Below are 17,010 nucleotides of genomic sequence, written 5' to 3' on the forward strand. Positions count from 1 at the left end.
GAAGAAAAACCTGATCATTAAACAACAACCAGATTATTTCAGATCATAAATCCTCAGACTTTCTTTCTCTGCAGTAAATGAAACATCAGTTACTTTAGTTTTGTTTTCAGGATTAAAAAAAACTTTGTTTCTTTGTATTTTAAATGTTTTTTTTGTTCAATGAATTCATGAATTATTCAGTTTGAAAATGAGATGAAATCAAACGTCTGAGTCTGTGATTCTCTCCTGTCTCCATCTTTACTCTGAACTTTATTTAAACGTTAATATAAAGTTTAAATCTGAACACTTCCAGTGAGGTGAGTCCAGGTGTCTGACTGATTGATGAACTGATCGATTGATGTTCAGAGTCATGTGATAACAGACTGAGTGACTCTGTGACCTTATTGATCAGTGATGACTCAGTCAGATGACGTGGAGTCATGTGACCAGACTTTCACTCTGAGCTCAGAGTGTTTGTGTTTGTCACCTGCGCAGGTGAAGAGTTCAGACTCTAACTGGACTGAAACTCACAGACATGAGAACAGAGTCAGAATCAGAAGAATCATTATTTTATTTCTGTTAAAAGAAAAAAACCTAAACATTTATTTTCTAATGTTTCCCTTCATAAAAGACGTTAAACAGGATCAGGACATTCAGTTAAAATACTTCAATCAATTCCAAAATAAAAGCCCTTCGGACGAGGAGTCGCAACATGTTTAAGGCACTTCAGTTTCATTCAGTAATCAATCATCAATCCTGTGATCAATCGACAGAGAGATGACAGCTTTTCATTTCTCTGTTTTGGTCCCTGGAGCTTTTATTTTGAAAGTGTCCTCAGGGACGTCACTAAGGCGTTCGAGTCTGTGACACGTGTGTTACAGGTCACATGTTTACAACAACAGTCGTTAGAGGAGGTAGAGCAATCTATAACATTCTGATCAATCAGTCTGATCGACGTCAAATATCCTTACATCAACTTTCAACCAATCAGAGCTCAGTGCTTTAAACAGTCAGCAGGTGAGTCACCTGGATGTGAAGAGGATCAGCTGATCTCCAGACAGCCAATCAGCTGACAGATCATCAGTTTCAGAAACAGCCTAGCTTAGCACAAAGACTGGAAGCAGAGAGAAACTGTTAGCCTAGCTTAGCACAATGACTGGAAGCAGAGGGAAACTGTTAGCCTAGCTTAGCACAAAGAGATAAACTCCTTCCAACTAGTCTGTGATTTCCACGTTGGACCTCGTCTCTTATTGATCTTCACATCGGACACGGACCGAATATGCCAGCTGCTCATGCGTGAACACGTCAGTCTGGAACAGAACTGGGTCTGTGTCTGCAGGACATCAGGACCTTTAGTTCCCAGACAGACTCAGACCTAGACCTGGTTCTGGTTCTGTGGAGGATCAGGTGGTGAACATCATGAGCCGATGTGTCACTGACTTTTTAACAGATGTCTCAGGTAGAGTTCTACCTTTTCCTACGTTCCCCCAGTGGTCAGTAAACACATCATCTTGATCTTTGAATCTGGTTAAATTCAATTAAACTTTATTGAGAGTCTGGGACAGATGATGTTCTGTTGAATCAGGTTCAGGTCAGAGGTCAGTTACAGCTCAGACAAGGCTGCTTGTGAGAGGTCAAAGGTCAAAGGTCACTGTTCTGGTCTCAGGTCAGGTTTCCCTTTACTCATCCAAACTGATTCAACCTTCATCTGCTTTATCAATACATCTGATTCTCCTCCATCAATCAATCAATCGTTCAGTCTATTGATCAGGGAATCAGTGAATCGTTTTAACTAAAGGTTTAACTCTGGATTAACGCAGGTTAATCTACTGCTGATCGACTTATTGATTAATCAGTTTGTCTGTATTGATCTGTCAGAGACACAAGTCTGATCAACGAGACGATGACTGACGCACACATGCGTGCGCGCGCACACACACACACACACACACAGACACACACACACATTAATCCCCTGAGTTTGTTGCTGACATTCTGTTTTTGGTCCCTTCTTCTTCTTCTTCTTCTTCTATAATTGTTGTTATTAATATAATTCTTATTGCTGTTGGACTCAGTGAGACAGTCGGACTGAATCCATCACAGACTCTGATCAGAAACAGAAAGTAAATACTGTAACCATGACGACGCAGCGACTCGTCGTCACCTGATCCTTCAGTTTATCAAAAAAACAACTCAAAATGATCTTTGTTAAAACAAAAATATGTTTTCTTCTGTCACAAATAAGAAATATAAAATCTGTCTTTATCTAAATATATTTTCTTCTTCTTCCAAACACACACGTGTAGATTTCATCATATTTACAGACAGAGTGTCCTCAGTCCTCAGAGACAAACTCCTGCTGCTTTCACTTCCCTTTGAGCATCCGACAGGAGGGATCGTGGGTAATCAGGAAGGATTGTGGGTAATGTGTCCTCAGGTCTGAGCTGTAGTTTTAGTACTGGATGTACTCAGACTGAAGAGACTGAAAGACACAACATGAAACCATCTGTTAAAGGAGCAGTTCACAGATTTCACAGGTTAAAGCTTCCGGTTTGTCATCTTCGACTGCTGGAAACAGGAAATCAATAATCAGCAATCAATAACAAATCAATAACCACGCAACACACAGGCTTCAGTACATGTCTCTTCCACTCTGTCCCTGAGCACTGGAGCTCCCCCTCCCCTCTCACACCATTGTTAAATGAACAGACGACACCACAGAGCTCGGCCTCAGACTGCACACAAGAGAGCTGGTCATCACAGCTAGCAGCACGGCGTGACGACCACAACCACGAGCACAACCTGATTGTGGACTTCTGCAGGTCAGGTTATCTCCACACACACACACACACACACACACACACACGGCGAGGCAGTGGAGAGAGTGACCTGAGCTGGGCAGCCAACACCGAGGCTCTGCTCAGGAACACCTCTACTTCCTGAGGGAACTCAGGAGAGACAACTTCCCCCAGAAACTCCTGGTTAGCTTCTAGAGAGTGTGCTGACCGACAGCCTGTCACACATCACCTCCATCTACTCCTCCCGCTGTCTCCGTCGATCCCTCAGGATCATCAACGATCCATCACATCCAGCATGCCACCTCTGTGACCTGCTCCCCTCAGGAAGGAGATCCAGTACCACCAGGATGGACAGCTTCTTCCCACAGGCAGTCAGACTTTTTATTTCTCTTATTCATTTAAACGCTGCCTTGGAGCTGCCTTGCTGTCTCGTCCTGCGCAGTGTCCCATTGTTCTTTGCACAATGACAATAAAGTTCTTGACTTGGAAAAAATACATAAATAAATAAATAAATCTACAGCCTTGTTTTCTATGTAAATGACTGATTGGGAGGAACATCAGTGCAGTGTTCAACAACAACAGAGAACCTGACAATCACCAGACTCCACTGACAAAAACAGTGACTTTACTGGGAGCTGCTGGAATACCACTGCAGTGTTAGAACCAGAGAGGAATGTTGCTGCTGGTGGAGCAGCTGTAGCCAGGTGTCAGCGAGGCTCCTCACGTCTTTAATGACGACACATCACGTGGTCTGACAGGTGAGCTGAGGAACAGGAAGTCAGGAGGGTCTGAGTTCAACCTGTTTAACTCGGAGCTGGTTCCTTTAACTCAGCAGCAGCTTCATGTTAGTGATGATGATGATGATGAAGCTTCAGAAACAGATTCCCAGGAAACAACCACCAGAGACAGAGAATCACCAGAACAGAACCAGAACCCAGTTCATCCTCCTGATGAACACATGATGCAGAGCAGCAGCTGGTCATGTGACCGCTGTTACTGATGAACAGTTTAAACTCAGAGACAGACTCATCACAGGTGAGGTCTGACGTCAGGACTCACCTGAGTTCACTGACAGGTTTGAGGTTAGAGAGAATCAATCAATAATCAATATCATTCGGAGCAGCTGATGAACAGTGTGAGGAGTGTACCTGTTGTTACACCTGAGCAGTGACCCACACAGGTGTAACCACAGGTGTCTGTGTTAGCGATGTCAGAGCAGAGAGAGCCAATCAGCAGAGAGGGGCGGGGCTGAGCTGCTGCTGTGTCAGAGGACTTACAGGTATGGAGCGGCTCAGGTAGCGTCCTGACGGGCCCTTCATGGCGCCATAGGGCCCGGGGCCCCTGTAGGGGGCGCCGAGGTCCTGAGGCCCCAGCCGGACGAAGGGTTTCACTGCGGGGGACACTGAGGAGCCGGGGTACGGACCACTGTTGTTGTTGACCTCGTGCTGCATGCTGCGAGAGCCGTTACCGTAGCGACAGAGAGAGGGCGGGACCAGAGAGGAGGGGGAGGGGCTGAGAGACACAGAGGAGGAGGAGGGGGGCGGAGGAGGAGAGGAGTAGAGAGTCTTCCTGTCCTCCTCCACGTCTGCAGCGTACAGATCACTGAGAGAGCTGGCCAATCGGGAGCTGAGGGCCGAGCTGGGGGGGGGGGGCAACAAATATAAACAACATGATACAAACAAACAACAACACAAAACCAGGATCAAGTCAGGTTTAACAGAGACTCAAACCAGGATCAAGTCAGGTTTAAACCTGGATAAAGACCTCAGTGTCTGGATCAGTGTCAGACAGGAAGCTGATGATGTCACTGACCTCCTGATGTTTGACGCCGACGATGACGGACTTCTCCCGATCCTCTTGGCTGCAGCAGAAGCAGAGGGTGCTGGGAACTTGGAGGACTTGAGGGGGGACGAGGGGCCCTGACCCACACCCACTGACAACCTGAACAAACACACACACAAACCACTATCAATACATGTACTGATCACTGTCATTGATGACAGGTTGATTATATAATAACTTGTCTGATTCGTTGTTTCTGTTTCCAAATGTTAATATCAGAATCCAGATCCAGATCAGACCTCAGGGACCTGATGCTGGACCCTGAACCACAACAATTTGGGACTGGATCCTGTCTGTGACGAGCTACATGTGTCTGTGTGATGTCAGAGGTCAGAGGTCAGAGGTGAGGTGCACCTGAGCGGCTGAGAGGCTGATCTGCTGTGAATCTTCATCTCCTCCACTCTGAAAGAAAACAGTGACAGATTCACTGACTTTAACTCTGAGGTTTATAAACGTGTTGATGAGTCTGAAAACATCAGAGCTGCAGCTGCTGTCAGAGGTTCAGACCCTCCTCTCTGGTTCTGGTACCTCAGAGTCCCGGTGGTGGCGGGGCGGGGGGGGCGTCGGCTCTTTAAGGCTCTCAGTTTGTCTCCCTGAGTCAGACCTAGACCGCTGTCAGTCCCCTCTCCCTGGAGGATAAAACAAACGCACCCTGAGACTCAGACAGGATACCGAGAATGTGTGTGTGTGTGTGTGTGTGTGTGTGTGTGTGTGTGTGTGTGTGTGTGTGTGTCGGACCTCGTGCGGGCGGTCGGAGCTCGGCGTCCTGTTGACGTTGCTGTTATGGGCGGGGTTTAATCCGAGGTTGTCCATGCTGGTGATGAGGTGAGACACCGCCCTCTCCTCCTGCTTGGCCTTCTGGGAACGTTCGCTGTCGCCTAGCAACCACAGCGCCGCCTGCTTCCTGTTAACACAGTGTCAGGGTTAGGTGACCTCACCTGGAGACGAGTTTATAAAACATCAGAGTCGCTGCTCATCATCAGGTTGTCCTCTGAACTTTGACCTTCTCTAAGGTCAAAGGTCAGAGGACACAGATGATGAAACTTTCTCACTTGTTTCTATAAAACCAACGTCTTCACCAGAGTTCTGACGTCACAGCATCTGTGGTCAATGAACTGTTTCCTGTCCCTCCATGTCATCTACACCTGCAGCTGGAGCTACAGGCTGTATCTCTGTATGTTTTATAGTTTGAACAGCAGGAGCTCTGGTAAAAACCTAATGGGCCTTGTAATGTCCGGCTGGTGGTCTGAGGTGGAGACGTCCTGAGCAGCAGGTTCCTGTTTGACCCCCGACCCACCCAGACCATTTACTGTGCCTCATTTCCTGTTTCACTTCACTGCTTCTATCAAACACATAAACACAAATCCCCAATAAATAAACATATTAAAACAGAATGAGCCTCCTGCAGGTTTGTCTATGTGCAGCTCTCAGTCCTGGTCTCAGTCCTGGAGGCCAACACAAACACCAGAAGCTGCAACAGCACAGAAACTGTTCACAGAGATAACACACACACACACACACACACACTCTGGTCCTGTCAGCAGACTGAAGTGGTCTGTGATAATCTGACCTCTGTGACCTCTGCTCAGGGTCAAAGGTCACATTCAGCTTTAACATTAAACCTGATTGAGTGTGAAGTCTGTCTCTGTTTAAATAAAGATTGTGTCGGGGGGGGCAGATAGAGTTTATCCCGCCCCTGTCAGGAGCCTCTTCCTCCTCCTTCACACTAAGCAGAGCTGAAGGTAAAATAAACTCACTCTTCCAGGAAGTTCTGCTGAGGTCCGATCACAGAACCTGGTCTGCAGATCCTGATCCAAGCGATGGCCTCTCCGGCCGTGAAGCGGTAATGTTTCATCAGGTAACAGCCAATCAGAGTGCCCGTCCTGCCCAGACCAGCTGACAGACACAGAGGGTTCACAGTGAGTCAGCAGCAGCAGACAGCACAACACATTATTTTCAGAAGAATCTGTTTTATTAAACATTCATCTGTTCCAGCTCCTCAGTTTTCCTGTTTCTCTGTCACAGACGAGGCGTTTGAGGACCACGTCGTGTGGGACGCCAGTAAACTGAGTTCAGCAGGTTGTGTGTGTGTCTGTGTCAGACTGATGGATATACACTCCCTGCCCTCTTTATTAGGAACACCTGTTCACCTGCTCATATCTAATCAATCACATGGCAGCAGCTCAGAGCGTTTAGTCCTGTAGACGTGGTTCTGGTTCTGGTAACGTGATCAGTGGTCTGAGCAGGACCTGGTTACTGAGGTGTTCTCTGAATCAGAGACAGACTGCCCCCTGCTGGACACACTGACACCTGACAGGACATCAGCAGGAGCAGCAGGAGCTCAGTGACTTTCCTGTCTGAGAGAATGTGACTGAGAACCTGAGGACGTCAGGTCTCTGACTGAACCAATAACAGACTGACAGTAAGAAGACGACGTCCTGACCTTTGCAGTGGACGGCCACCGCTCCGTCCGTGCTCTCACAGATGTGCAGGAAACGGCGTGTGATGATGTCACTGGGCGTGCTGCCGTCCAGGAAGAAGAGGTCGTAGTGGTCAAAGCCGGCGTCGGTGAAACGTTTGGAGTCATAGATCTTCTTGTTGAGACGGACGACAGTGGTCACGTTGTGTTTCCTGAAGTAGGGGAAGTACGCCTCAGGGGCGTGGAGGGGGTAACCTGCAGGGGGCGGAGCCAGAACAGGTGTTACAGGTGAGTTCAGACAACACAAAGAAAACACAGGAGGACTGAGGTGTGATCAGCTGCAGTTAAAGTTAAGTTAAAGTTACAGGATCTGATGGAAACATGATGATTTATGACTCTGAGAAAAGCTGTGGTGGAACAGGAAGGTTCAGCCTGAAGTCTCAGAGTGTCAGACCTGATCAGACCTGATCAGACCTGGTCCATGTCTCCTTCACTGCTCATCTTATCTCCTTCAGTAGAAGAAACACTGGAGCTTCTTTACCAAAGGAAAGAATGACATCCCATGATTCCTTGCAGCAACAGATCCACAAACATGTAGAATCAAGAGAGCTCCTGTTTTCTGTTTGAGACTCAGATGAAATGATCATTTTTATCTTTCTTTTAATGGCTCAACTTTAACTTGTTTTTTCCTTCATGTTCTTATTATTAGCGTTGGGCAGGAAACCTTAGTGACAGTTTGTCTCTGTGCATATTGTGTTATAAATAGAGTCCTCATCAGTCCTCCTTCACCTCAGGACGTTTTCCATCGAGGTCGAGAAGAGGAGATTAGATCATTTTTTACTGTTCGACTGTAGTTAATATTTTTCTGTCCCAGTGAGGATCCTGTACAACAGCTGGTTCCAGCCCAGAAAACAAAGTAAAAAACTGATGTTGATTGTTTTTGAAGCTGTCATCACAGAGAGCTGCACTCATGATCTGAAGCTTCAGTCTGTGTCCAGAGTCACACTCTCACACTGTGTTCACAGTCCTGTTTATATCGTTTACACCTCTTTTCTATTTCTTACCTGTCTGTTGATTTTTCTGTTTGCTGCTGTAACACGGTGAATTTCTCCACTGTGAGAACAATAAAAGATTATTTTATCTTAAATAAAGTCTCTGAATCAGACGCTCTGATTGGCTGAGAGAGGAACACACTGTCAGATTTAGAACACAGATGAAGTGCAGTAAAGAGCTGGACCATGAGTCTGTTTATCAGCAGAGGAAACAGACACAGACCTGGGCTTTGATGGAAAGCACTGATTCTCTACCTGAAACCATCACAGAGAAATGATGCTGTAAAGACAACATGATACCGGTTTACTCTCCAGAGGATTCAATTATCCAGGTTTAACTGAGCCTTTAAATTCTGAGCGGACGAGGACCTTGAATCTATCACAGGGAAATGAAAGCAGCTGTTTTTCTCTCACTGTGTTTAAAAAGCTGAGAGAGTCTCATCGTCTAACTGAGGAGAGACTGAGACACGACGATTCATTTGACCTTTGACCTGTGAGTCTGAGTCTGACCCTGGATCAGCAGCTCGTCTCTCTGTGAACTCACCGTTCTCTATCTTGGTTTTAGGATGAGGTCCACTGAAGGCCAGGAACTTCCCCGGGACGATCCAGTTCAGGTCTCCGTTCTCCACCCGCTGCGAACACAAAGAGACACAGGTTCAAACCCCAGTCTACAGCTGAGTCACAGAGACCAGGTGGAGCTCTGAGACTCTCCTCCATCACAGAGTCTGATTCATTAAACTTCCTGTCCTGAGGAGGGCGCTACAGCTTCAAGTCCTCAACTAACAGCAGTGAACGCCTCATCTGTTCAACACGTTTTTTCTCTAAAATAGAATCTACAATCTATATTTGCTGCAGTCTTTTGATCTGATCAGGGATCAATCACTTCCTGTTTGATTCTCCTCCATCTTGTTTCTCAGTCAGAGTTCAGAGTCTGAACAACTAAGTCATCTGAATAATCTGCAACAGCTCAGGAGGACTGAGTCTGAACAGGTGTTAGAGCAGCTGCTCCTGGTCCTGGTTCTGGTCTTTACCTCATAGTGTTCGTACTCGTCCACATCGAAGGTCTCAAAGTCAAAGAAGCCGTGCTGCAGAGCCTGAAACACACAACACACTGAGGAGGAGGGAACATCACTGACCCTGAACACAACACGCTGAGGTGAATCTGAACACATCATTGTCAGGTGAACCTGAACACATCATTGTCAGGCGCTGCTTCAGACCATGAGGTCACTTCCTTTCTTTATTCTCTGGTTTTAGTTTCTGAACTAAAATAACACAAACACATCAGGTCTCAGTTCAGACTGAATCCAGATCTGAGACTCTGTAGAGTCTCTGTCAGCGTCACCACCTGCAGCTGATTATCAGCTGGTGATCATCAGGGCTGCAGAGTCCTCAGTGTGAGTTGTATATAAAGTTACTTGTTAAATGAGCCTTTATTTATTTCTGTTTTGATTTAACCTGACAAACTGTAGCTCTGTATTCCCACACTGTCAGAAACACCTAAACACACCAGGACCATAAACAGGTTGTTAATGAGTGTTAATGATTCTCTGCCTGTTTTATTGTTCTCATCAGTGAACTCAGCGTCTGATTGGACGATTCAAAGCGTCATGTGACCATCTTCATCTAATCGTCGTATCTTTACAGTGAGTTCACTCTGACTGAACACAACAGGTGTCAGGTGAGAGATCAGTGTGGTGAGTGATGATGTCAGTGTTCATGCAGCCAATCAGAGCAGAGACTGAACTCACCTTCCTGATCCCCTGCAGACAGTCCAGCAGCGTGAGGTTGTAGCTGCAGTTTCCAAAGGATGCATCTCTGCAGAGATACAAAGAGACAAAGAGACAGAGACACCGAGTGAAAACCACCTCATAACCACAGGCTGAACTTCCTCTGATCACATGTATTGATCTCCAGCTGAACAAACTGTGAAGTCACACTGAGCAGCTGCAGAGTGAATATTGATCAGTGATCAGTTTAGTGATGTCACCTGACTTAAGTTCTAATGTGTTTGATTTTGTTGTTTCCTGTTTATTGATCTGTGTTTTTGTCTGTGACTCTGTTTAAATAAAGTTTCTCTCTGCAGGTTGACCTGCTGCTCTCTGAGGAGGAGCTGCAGCTGACAGTTAGAGCTCTGACTGTCAGCTGCAGCAGGTCCAGGACCAGCAGCAGGTCCAGGACCAGCAGCAGGTCTGATCTGTGGACCAGGATCAGGACTCTGATCATCAGAGTCTCAGTCAGCTGTTTTAGTTCCACTTCCTGTTACATCATCACACTGATAGTTTCACTTCCTCTGACATCATCAGTGACTCTCTCTGATGAAGACCATGGATCCTGACTGAAAGCTCTGACTGAGGATCAGCTGATCTGCTGCTGTAAACTGATCGTCTTCTGGTCTGAGAGCAGGAGGTCGACCAGTTTACACCTGAGACCTGATGACATCAGCAGCTCACCTGGATACACCTGTTCTCTGACTTCACAGGTCAAAGTCAAAGGTCGACTGACTGATTCCTGCAGAGCTTTCAGCAGGAGGAGGAAGAAGAGGAGGAAGAGGAGGACTGTCTCTGTTCTGAGTCTCTGCTGTGTGTGTGTGTGTCAGAGTTGTGTGTGTCAGAGTGTGTGTGTGTCAGAGTTGTGTGTGTGTCAGAGTGTGTGTGTGTGTGTCAGAGTGTGTGTGTGTGTGTGTCAGAGTGTGTGTGTGTGTGTCAGAGTGTGTGTGTGTGTGTGTGTCAGAGTGTGTGTGTGTGTGTGTCAGAGTGTGTGTGTGTGTGTGTGTCAGAGTGTGTGTGTGTGTGTGTGTGTGTGTGTGTGTGTGTCAGAGTTGTGTGTGTGTGTGTCAGAGTGTGTGTGTGTGTGTGTGTGTGTGTCAGAGTGTGTGTGTGTGTCAGAGTGTGTGTGTGTGTGTCAGAGTGTGTGTGTGTGTGTCAGAGTGTGTGTGTGTGTGTCAGTGTGTGTGTGTGTGTCAGAGTTGTGTAGTTTGTCTTCAGTGTGTGAATCTTCTGTTTCATTATTGCAGCAGTGTTGAACTCTCACTGAGCTGAGATCAGCCGACTCATCACTGACAGATTCCACTGCATCGTGGGGGGTGGGGGGGGGTGTCTTCACAGAGATCATTAGAGAACCTGTGACTGTCCTTTCAAAATAAAAGCCCTCTGCAGAGTCCTGTAGTTGTGACTTGCAGCTGCTACAGACGGTTCACAGGTTCACGGGTTAGAAATCCTCCATGTCTCTGACTCTGCTTGAACTCTGTAACTCCGCTGGTTTCTGCTTCACCTGTGCAGCTCTCAGCAGGTAGAACTCACCTGACACCTGAGCTGAGCTCAGAGAGGACGACAGGAGCGAGTTTCTCTGTTTTCATCAGGTCTCTGCTCCATCACTGTTAGTCTGAGATCAGATCTGCTGTAAGTAACGAGTCGTCGACCGACCGAAGCATCGAACAGTCGACATTTAGGACAAGACTCTTGTGTCTGCACATTAACCCATTCATTTCCATCTGTGGATTAAACTGACTGTTCCGTGCAGGGTGTCAGTGAACACACCACAGCTGCTTCTCAGGCTCCATCCACACATTTACTGTTAAACCTCATCCCCGTTGCCATGGTTACACCTGTCGTCCACACTGCTCAGACTTTTAGAAACGACGACCCAGACGTACACGTTCACTTCAGTCATCATGTATCCTTCACCTGATTGGTCACGCTCTGATCACATGACCTGGTTCAGCCTCGACTCTCAGGAGTTTCAGTCTGAAACTAAACAACAAACTGCAGAGTAAACAATCTACTTCCTGTTTACAGCAACATGAGCCGTGACAGCATGTGTCTGTGGAATCAGACGGTCAATGAACGCCTCACTGTAGGGGGTGTGTCCCCCTCATGTTTAATCCATCAGCAGCTCAGAGCTCCTCATCCCTGACAGAGGAGCAGAGTCTCCTCCTCCTCCTCCTGCTGTTATATAACCACAGAGACTGAGTGTTTGAGGCGACAACAAAAAGCCCTTTATCCTCCACACACACACACACACACACACACACAGCCTCAGTAACGACTGAAACATGACGTGTGTGTGTGTGTGTGTCTGACTGGGTGGAGGTGGAGGAGGAAACATGTCTCCCTCCCTGTGATGTTGAAGCTGTTGACCTGAAGGATCAGTGTGAAGTCCCTGATTCAACTCAACAGGTCGTTTCACTGTGTTTCAGCTGCAGGATCAACAGGCTGTGAACTGTACAGCAGATCTGATCTCAGACTAACAGTGATGGAGCAGAGACCTGATGAAAACAGAGAGACTCGCTCCTGTCGTCCTCTCTGAGCTCAGCTCAGGTGTCAGGTGAGTTCTACCTGCTGAGAGCTGCACAGGTGAAGCAGAAACCAGCGGAGTTACAGAGTTCAAACAGTCAGCAGCATTAAAATAAACGGTGACAGATGAGACACAAACAGAATGTAAACACAGAGCAGAGCTGCACACTGAGGCTGACACCAGCAGCAAACACTCCCACTGTTTCGAACATGAACACATCTCAGTCTGAGCTGAAACCATCTCTGAGCTCGGAGTCAGGCCTGAAGGAAAACTTCTGTTCACACACACTGAGATAAATGGAGTTTTATTGTGTTTTGTTATTGATGTTGTTTTTATCTTTTCTCCTCTATTTGAGGAAAGAGTTCAGCCTCAGTTAGAAGTTAGAAACATCAGCTGCACTGTTTTACATTTTCTGACTGATCCTCACTCTGCTGAGACAAACCCACAGATCCTGGGACGTTATTGTCTGGTTCTACCCACAGCCCAACACTGCAGCAACACTGTAGTAACACTGTAGTAGTACTGTAGTAGTACTGCAGCAAACATGTAGTACTCCTGGACAGACTGACCTGAAGGGCAGGTAGGAGGCGTTGGAGCCAGAGATCAGAGCTCTGTAAGCTTCTTCTGGAGTTTTCTTCAGGTAGATCACCTGACACACACACACACATAATGATGATGAAGAGTTACACCTGGAGAGACGACCTCCACAGGTAAACCTGAGGCCTATACTACGAAGGGAGTTGAACCTCCTGTGGTTTAACTCAGGTTCTCAGGTAAAGTCGGGGTTGACAAACCCTGACTGCCTCGATCTGTGTTAAACGCTACGACAGTGGTTCAGATGTGGGTCAGTTGAGTCGGTGTTAACTTAATCAGAGTTAGTGCGTGTTGATTAAAGGGGCGTGCACCGTATCTCTCAGATGAAGAGCGCACGTTAATTCTGTGGGTTTAGAGGAATTTAAAGAGACTCTAACGACACAATGTAAAACCCCGGGGCTGACGGTCTTTAGACAACCCCCGTCCTGCAGAGTCAGCCTCTCTCAGTCGTTGTGCCAGTATTGATTGGTTGTTCCACCTGTGGGGCGGAGCTTAGGTAGAAGTAACACCGAGTTAACCACCAACATAAACTGCTCAGGGCAGTTTAGAGATGCAGTGTAAATTACCATGGCAACAGACCTCAGGTAAAACCTATCCATCTTTCATAGTACAGGTTAACTGGGAAGTTACACCTGACGTCACCAAGGTACACCTGAAGTTACTCTGATAAGACAGTAACCTCGCTTCATAGTACAGGCCTCTGCTCACTGCACATTAACACAACAGCACGTCTGTTTATCAACTTTAAAAAGACTCTTTCAAAATAAAACAAACCAGGACAGAATGTGTGTCAGTAACTTATCTGTTCTCACACAGGTAAACGTCACACTCAGTGATCCTGTGTGTGTGTGTGTGTGTGTGTGTGTGTGTGTGTTACTGATGAAGGTAACACACTCATCATGTTTGCCCCCCCCACCACAGCCTGAACACCTGTGATTCAGATGTCTTATCACCAACAGGAACAGGAAGTGATGTAACAGGATGTACTCACGGCGTAGCCTCCAATCAGCACGGCGGCGTTGGATCTCTTCCTCTGGTCGAAGCTGGTGTAGTGAACGATTCGTTTCCTGGTCAGAGTGAACGACTGCAGAGGAGGAGAAGAAGGTGATCAGCTGATCAATAACTCTGAACAGTTTGCCGCCTCCTCCTCCTGAGTCTGAGTCGGAGGAAACACACCTCGGTCTGTGAACCTGCAGACGTCAGTCTGGACTCCGGTGCAGGTTTTCTGTGAAACCAGGACCAGGTGTCCCAGCATGCACCTGTGTGTCACCTGTTCTCCACCCGTCATCATCACCAAGTCCACGTGTCTGAGTCTGATCAGAGTCTGAGGATCCGGACCGTCCGGTCAGCCTGTCGTCATGACGATTGACAACGGGCCGCCAGAGGAATGTCGTCACCACGGCAACAAGAACACAACACACAACAACACACAGACGGTTTCATCGTCTGAAGGAGCTGACGCAACACACACACTGGACTGTGTACACTATATACACTACACACTACACACACTGTATACACACTGTATACATACTACACACACTGTACACTCCATACAGACACACACAGTCCGACAGTCAGAGCTTCAGTGACTGAAGCTTCAGATGTTTTAAACTGAGTGAAAAGTGTCAGTTCATTAAATTCCTGTAGCCCCTGAAGGCAACACATGCTGATAAATCTGCAGCAGTGACATCACATGGTTTACCTGTTCACCGAATCACCTGGTAATGACACCTGACGGCTACAGAATAAACTCCTCCACTCTGCTCCTTCACCCTGTCACCGTATATGACTGGGTGAGTGTGTGTCAGAGTGTGTGTTACAGAGTGTGTAGTTGTGTATAGTTGTGTATAGTTGTGTGTAGGTGTGTGTAGGTGTGTGTAGGTGTGTGTAGCCGTGTGACATTGCGTTCATTCCTGCAGAGGGAGGAGTCGTCAGCAGAAACTCACCTTCAGCTTCTTGTTGAGTTTGCAGCAGTATCTGTACAACATGGCCAAGTTCAGAGGACCGAAGTCAGCGTAGAAACTGGAGACAGACGGACGACAGTTAAACTGTGACGCTAATTCAACACACTCTGTCACTAATCAGTATCATTGATTAATCTGTGAGTTAACTGTTAAAATCGTCAATAAAACATCAGATCATCAGTCTCAGTGTCGACGCTTCAAACATCTTGTTAAACTCTGAAACTGCTGCTGATCAATAAATCTGTTCATCAATCATCTAAACTGATCAACTCATAAATTCAGCTCTAAAATTCACCAAATTAAAAGCTCAGAGGAAGAAGAGGGTTGAGCTGAACACCCACTGTCTGACTTTTATTCTGAAAATATCAATAATCAGCTGATTGATCGATGACAGAGTAGCAGGTTTGAATCTTCAGTTCAATGATTTTTACTGCAAATAAACTCAGACCAGCTCCGAGACTGAAGAAAAGCTGATCCTGGACCAGGTCAGGGTTTAGTCCTGGACCAGGTCAGGGTTTAAACTCTGTACGGTGTAGAGAGTCAGGACACTGAGTATAAACTGAGTCCTGATTACCCAGCATGCACTGCAGCAGACTGACGTCCTGTGATGAACTTACTTTTCGTAGACGAACTCGTCGTCGGTGCAGAAGTAGTGAGTGTTGGCGGTGCTTTTAGGTTTACTGCGTAAGGTGGCGAAGTACAGACGCTCTGACGGAGAGAGATGAAGGAGAGTTTAACACTGATCTCAGGTCAGAAGATGTGACGTTAACAGACTGTAAAACCTGATCAGAGACCAGCTACAGGTCTGAGTTAAGCTGAAACAACAGCAGGATGAAAACACACCAGAGGATCAAACTTATTGATCAGTTTTTATCTGAGTCAATGATTTTATTTAACGAGTGAATCTGTTCTAACATCGTCCAGCATTAATCATTACTGATGTTACTGATCAGCTGTGACGTTTTGGCTGAAGCGTTCATCAGTGATCCACCAATAATCACCTGTGATTGATCAGTTCTCTGAGAATCAGTCAATCAGCTGGAATCACCTGCTGTTTACATCCAGCTGCAGTAACCGTGGTGATGTGTTCGATCAACCAAACTACTTCTCACGCTCTACAACTCCTGACTTGGGGGGAGGAGCAGATAGGGTACAGAGGACAGAAGGGAAGGAGTGGTAGCCACTTAATGTGCCATATACAGTTCTCCATATTTATCTTATTTCACTCTTACTTTATTCTATTTATATCTTGTATATTTAGCTAAGAGTTTACTGTGCATTTTTTTTTATCATATTAAGAGTCTACTGTTTATTTTTTTTTTATCCTTCTATTCTGTCTTTATAAGTTGCTGGAAACTTAATTTCCATGAGGGAGTCATCCCAAAGGAATCAATACAGTCTAGTTTAAGTCTCTAGTCTAAGTGTCGAAGTCTACCCGATCAATAACTAATAATCTGCTGATCAGCTGATCAGGTACAGGAGCTTTATGAATATAAATAAAACTGTTGTAGTGATCTCTGACAGTGAACTGAATAAAGTTCATATTTAAACCAGATGAACTCTGTGTTGAATCTTTACTGTTAATAAAGATTCTTTTGAATAAACTCTGTGTCTGTTTTGATGAAACTCGGTGATAAAGTTTGTACCTTTGATAAACTCCGCGGCTCCCAGCAGCTCCGGGTCCTCGCTCATCCTGAACAGGGCAGAGAGGATGGGGGAGTGCCGGACTCCCTCCCCAGTCATGGACGCTCCCTCCTCCTCCCCCCTCCACAGCCTCACAAACTTTTCTAACTGCTAACAGCTCGGTTAGCCGTTAGCAGGCTAGCGGCTGCGCTGGCAGACAGCCGAAACGCAGACTGTTTTAAAGTGTTAAAAACTTTCTCCTCAGTTTCCCATCAGTCCCTGCGGCTGATCTTCACTCACACAGGAACCGTTTAAACCGTTTCCGTTCTTTGTTTTCCGTTTATTAACCGGTGAATTTTCCCGGGTTAGCATGTTAGCATGTTAGCACGGCAGCGACTTGACGACGCTCACAGAGTCTGAAACTCTGATTGACCGAATCC

General features: G+C 46.5%; 1 protein-coding gene across 2 annotated transcripts; it reads right to left on the reverse strand.

The window, feature by feature from the left end:
* Positions 1-526: 526 nt before the first annotated feature.
* On the reverse strand, positions 527-17,010 carry cdc14ab (cell division cycle 14Ab). 2 transcript variants are annotated; one of them, XM_018662631.2, is made up of 16 exons: positions 16,594-17,010; positions 15,565-15,655; positions 14,930-15,005; positions 13,972-14,064; positions 12,956-13,035; positions 9,842-9,908; positions 9,122-9,184; positions 8,635-8,722; positions 7,063-7,293; positions 6,377-6,515; positions 5,358-5,523; positions 5,148-5,248; positions 4,974-5,021; positions 4,590-4,718; positions 4,055-4,415; positions 527-2,461 (listed from the first exon to the last, which is right to left on the reverse strand). In XM_018662631.2, exons 1-16 carry the CDS (start codon positions 16,688-16,690, stop codon positions 2,432-2,434), a joined length of 1,860 nt encoding a protein of 619 aa, XP_018518147.1. In that variant the 5' UTR covers positions 16,691-17,010; the 3' UTR covers positions 527-2,431. The 2 variants fall into 2 exon arrangements, with proteins under 2 accessions (XP_018518147.1, XP_018518155.1); XM_018662639.2 differs by lacking the exon at positions 4,055-4,415 and having other exon boundaries at positions 16,594-17,008.

The sequence above is a fragment of the Lates calcarifer genome, unplaced genomic scaffold, assembly GCF_001640805.2.
Source record: "Lates calcarifer isolate ASB-BC8 unplaced genomic scaffold, TLL_Latcal_v3 scaffold_36_77, whole genome shotgun sequence".
NCBI classification, from domain to species: domain Eukaryota; kingdom Metazoa; phylum Chordata; class Actinopteri; family Centropomidae; genus Lates; species Lates calcarifer.